The 4595-nt window shown below is 35.2% G+C and overlaps 1 protein-coding gene across 8 annotated transcripts in view; it reads right to left on the reverse strand.

Moving 5' to 3' along the window:
* The window catches only part of SNX14 (sorting nexin 14), a 74517-nt gene that overhangs the window by 39016 nt on the left and 30906 nt on the right, over window positions 1-4595 (reverse strand). For all 8 annotated transcript variants that reach the window (XM_015570305.1, XM_015570307.1, XM_015570304.1 and 5 more), the window contains 2 exons: window positions 4049-4136; window positions 1709-1793 (listed from right to left, as the gene is read on the reverse strand). In XM_015570305.1, the coding sequence (XP_015425791.1) occupies window positions 1709-1793; window positions 4049-4136 (173 nt within the window). The remainder of the gene's footprint in view (window positions 1-1708; window positions 1794-4048; window positions 4137-4595) is intronic.

Below are 4595 nucleotides of genomic sequence, written 5' to 3' on the forward strand. Positions count from 1 at the left end.
TAAAATAAAAAATAAAAAGAAACATTTCAGCTTGACCTAAGAGCAAGAAAAATCCTAAATGAAGATTTCATCCTTTCAACCAGAAAAAAAAAATTTGCTGAACATATGCTATGTGCAAATCATGACAGTATAAAGGCCAGGACATACATGAGAAACTGCAAATAGGTCATCCTGGCTAATGCACAATCCTCCTATATTATAAAAGGCTAATACACAAATCGACCAAATGGCAGAATGACTGGTTGCTATGATGCGCACTGACCACCAGAAGGCAGACGCCAATACAGGAGCTGCCCCCTGGTGGTCAGTGCACCACCAGAAGGCAGACGCCAATACAGGAGCTGCCCCCTGGCGGTCAGTGCACTCCCACAGTGGAGTGCCGCTCAGCCAGAAACCAGGCTCACGGCTGGCAAGTGCAGCGGCGGTGGTGGGAGCCTCTTCCGTCTCCACAACAGTGCTAAGGATGTCCGACTGCTGGCTTAGGACATCCCCCAAGGGCTCCCAGACTGCGAGAGGGTGCAGGCTGGGCTGAGGGACCCCCATCCACTGAGTGCATGAATTTTGTGCACCGGGCCTCTAGTACACCATAAAAGACAAAAGCAGATCAACATATTCAATGACAGAAAATAATTTAAATATACAGTTTAGACTCTACAGCAGTCATTAATTTTGGTTAGTAGGGAGGTACCATATAAGAACAGTAAAACAGCAGCAGTACATATAGGGTGTCCCAAAATTCACACAAGAAGTAATTTTGATAGAAAACACAGGTTTATAATTAAAAATTTTAAGTTTTTTATTGATTCATAAAGTATACAGTATAGGGTTATGTATGGAATAGCACATCGGGTAAATGGCCTCCGTGGCTTTGCTGGCACATATGCAAAGCCGTGGTCTTTATTGGTCTTCACTGTCCCTGCTCCTGGGCCATAATTGGTACTTGGTAATGCTTATCAAATTGAAGGGATTGAAATCAAAGGGCAACAGATAGTAGAATCTGATTCAATAAACCAAGTAAATTAGGCTTTTATTTTTTGTTGTTGTTGTTAATGCTCACACAAAATTCAAATCTTGTGTGAATTTTGGGACTCCCTATAGGATAGGCAGTATATATAGGATGGATAGTATAAAGGCTAAGTCAAAATTGTGAAATCATTAAGGAGAAAGGGGGAAGAGAGTGAGATATCTTTAGAGGAAGCAATGAAGGCAACAAAAAATCATCCAATATAACTCGAGAGTAATCAAGCCTATATCTAAAAGTTAACTGTATTTTACTTTTCATAGATTGTTGAGTTTTCACAATCACTTATATGATTCACAAACGATTAAAATTATTTCAGTTTAAAAGAGTACTCTCTTGCCCTGGCCGGTTTGGCTCAGTGGATAGAGCATCGGCCTGCAGACTGAAGGGTCCCAGGTTCGATTCTGGTCAGGGGCATGTACCTTGGTTGCGGGTGCATTCCCATTGGTGGGTATGCAGGAGGCAGCTGATCGACGTCTCTCTCTCTCTCATCGATGTTTCTAACTCTCTATCACTCCCCCTTCCTCTCTGTAAAAAAATCAATATATTTAAAAAAGAAAAAAAGAGTACTCTCATAGCATTTTAATACACCTGTTAATGTTTAAGTACCCATACTTAAATATTTAAGATGAAAGTTGATATATAAAAATAAAATCACTCAAACTTTATAGTAAAAAATTGTATTACCTTTCTGACTGGCTTTAACTATCACTTCTATATGCTTCATTGCTGCTTTTAATAGTTTCTTGGTTATAATAGATGGTATATCCACCTAGAAAAATTCAACATTAAAATAAAACTTTTAAAATAATTATCACTAAGTTACAATGACAAGAACATGATATATATTTAAGATAGGAACACATGGTCTTAAAAATGAGATGTTGTTATTTGGAATCTTTCAAAAACTTAATTTTAAGGGGAATCTACAACAACGGCACCCAGTGAACAGCTGCGAACCTGGGAACACCAGTCCCCAAGTGGCGTGAGCACGCAGATTCAGAGGAGCTCTGCACCCCCACGGAAAGGTCAGATTTCGCCTAGGATAAGGTGAGGTCTGTGGTGCGTGCAGGAGAGAAAAAAGCGCACGGTGGGCACTGGAGGATCCAGGGAAGTCTGCGCCAGAAAAGTCCACGGACGTTGGGGCTGGCGTGATATGTGAATGTGGAGGGGGATCTGCAGGGCTGCTAACAGAAGGGAACTCTAAAAAGCAACTCATAGCTGAACTGGGCACAAAAGGGCTGCCTAAACATTTTAACAGTGTGCCGGCTGCTTAGACCAAGGGGAAAAAAGATTGCACAGATTTGCACCGCAGAGCCAGAGTTTGCGCACTTACTCTGGCTCTTTTTTCCTCTTTAAAATCTTGCTTTTGATTACTAAGCCCAATACATAGGATCACCCAATTGGGGACACCCTAAGAAACTGCAGGGGAAAATTGTTTTTGTGGAACCTGGGGATCAGAGCGGGGAATAAAGACTTAATTTTAAGAGCACTTTATATTCTTAGATCATAGTAACTGTAGCTTTAGAAAATTTTTCTACCACAGTAATGAAAATATCTTAATATGCATGCCCTAGATAATAAATTTTTCTCACAATGTTTTTATTCATGGTTTATTTCTTTGATGTGTTTTAAATGCTTTCAAGGAAAAATCTTTGAGGCTATAAACTTGTGTTTACTAAGACTACCTGCAAATAAACTTTTTCATTCTGGAAACTAGTGACTATGGTAGATTAGTGAGAGAGGATTGAGGGCTTATATGAACACCCATAAAATAAAATAACTAAAAATAAATTGCAAATAAAATAAATCACCAAAAAGAAAATTTATTGGACTTTGGCATTTGACAGGCTTTGTTTTCAAAATGGAAAAATGCCATATGTATTATTTTCTAGCCCCTTCCACTTGACTACAGGAGATAAATTCCCATGGAAATAAATACTATTCTACAAAATCACTTTTCATGGCTGAGTAGGATTCTATAGATAGCATGTATACTAATTAACCAACAATCTTATCATTAAAAAAAAACAGGTTTTCATTATAGAAATTAATTCTTGACATACATTTTTACTTAAACTCTGATTATTTCTTTAAAATACATTGTTCAAAAATGGAATTAAATTTGGGAGTATAAACATTTTTAAATATTTTAATAAAGATTCCCAAACTGCCTTCCAGCATAAGAGTGATACCAATTTGGAGTCATACTTGCTTTGCCTGTTTCCCCACCATCATCATTAGTATATACTATCACTCTTTTTTATCTTTCAGGGGTAGTCAATCGATGTTTCTATCTCTCTCTCCCTCTCCCTTTCTCTCTATGACATCAATAAAAATATTTTTTAAAAGTCTATTATTTTAAATATATATGTATATTAAGGTATATTAAAATATCTTATCAAAAAGTTATATTTGATGAAACAACATAGTTTAAGTATTCATTGGCCATTTTATATTTTACTTTTGTGAACTGCTTATTCATATTTTTTGCATATCTTTTCTATAGTGTTTGACTGTATTGTTCATTTCTTGAATGTATAGGAATGTTCAACAAGATTAATCTTTATTTTATATACTAATGGCAGAGATATTATATACTAATTTATTATAAATATATTAAATTCTACAGTAGACAAGTATGTGTGTCTATCACTAACACACTCTAAAAATATATCTGTAGGAAAAGACCCAAACATACACAAAATATGGCTCAAACATCTTTTTAAAAAGTAGGTCATAATAATTACCATTTACACAGTAAATTCATCAAACTGGAACATGACTGTTTTTCCTATAGTCATCTTTTCATTTCTAACTGCCACAAACCAAAATATCTAAGCATTAAAGTAAATTGATCAATGAATCATAAGTAATCCACTCATTTTTTAATCCAAAAAAAATGAAAAGTGAAAAAAGAAAACACAAATATATACAGTATAGGATAAAGTAAATATAAGATTTTTAAAACTCTCCTTAGTAATCATAAGGCCTCAAATTCCCAAATTTCTCATTATAAACTTGTACCTTGTGAATCCTTCGAATTAAGACAGATGCAAAAAACCGTAGAGTAATCCTCAGTTCATCAACAAAGGACTCATCATCTGTTACATCCCTTCAATTAAGGAGAAAAACAAGAATTTAGAAGTCCAGAGAAATATACAGCTTCACTTTCTAGAAAGCAAGAGAAATTTAGAGCTTCCTGGTTTTTTTCCATTTATTTATGCTATTTTTCTTTTGTTTCTTAACAAATAATACATTACATTAGAGAATAAAAGACAAATGTATATAAAAGAAAATAGCAATATTGTTGTAGCAATATCTTTACCAACACATCTCCTAGGACAGTGATGGCGAACCTTTTGAGCTCGGCGTGTCAGCATTTTGAAAACCCTAACTTAACTCTGGTGCTGTGTCACATATAGAAATTTTTTCTTTTTTAGAATTTTTTTTATATTTGCAACCATAGTAAAACAAGGATCGATATTTTTGATATTTATTTTGTATATTTAAATGCCATTTAACAAAGAAAAATCAACCAAAAAAAATGGGTTCGAGTGTCACCTCTGACACG

The sequence above is a fragment of the Myotis davidii genome, unplaced genomic scaffold, assembly GCF_000327345.1.
Source record: "Myotis davidii unplaced genomic scaffold, ASM32734v1 scaffold185, whole genome shotgun sequence".
Lineage (NCBI taxonomy): Eukaryota > Metazoa > Chordata > Mammalia > Chiroptera > Vespertilionidae > Myotis > Myotis davidii.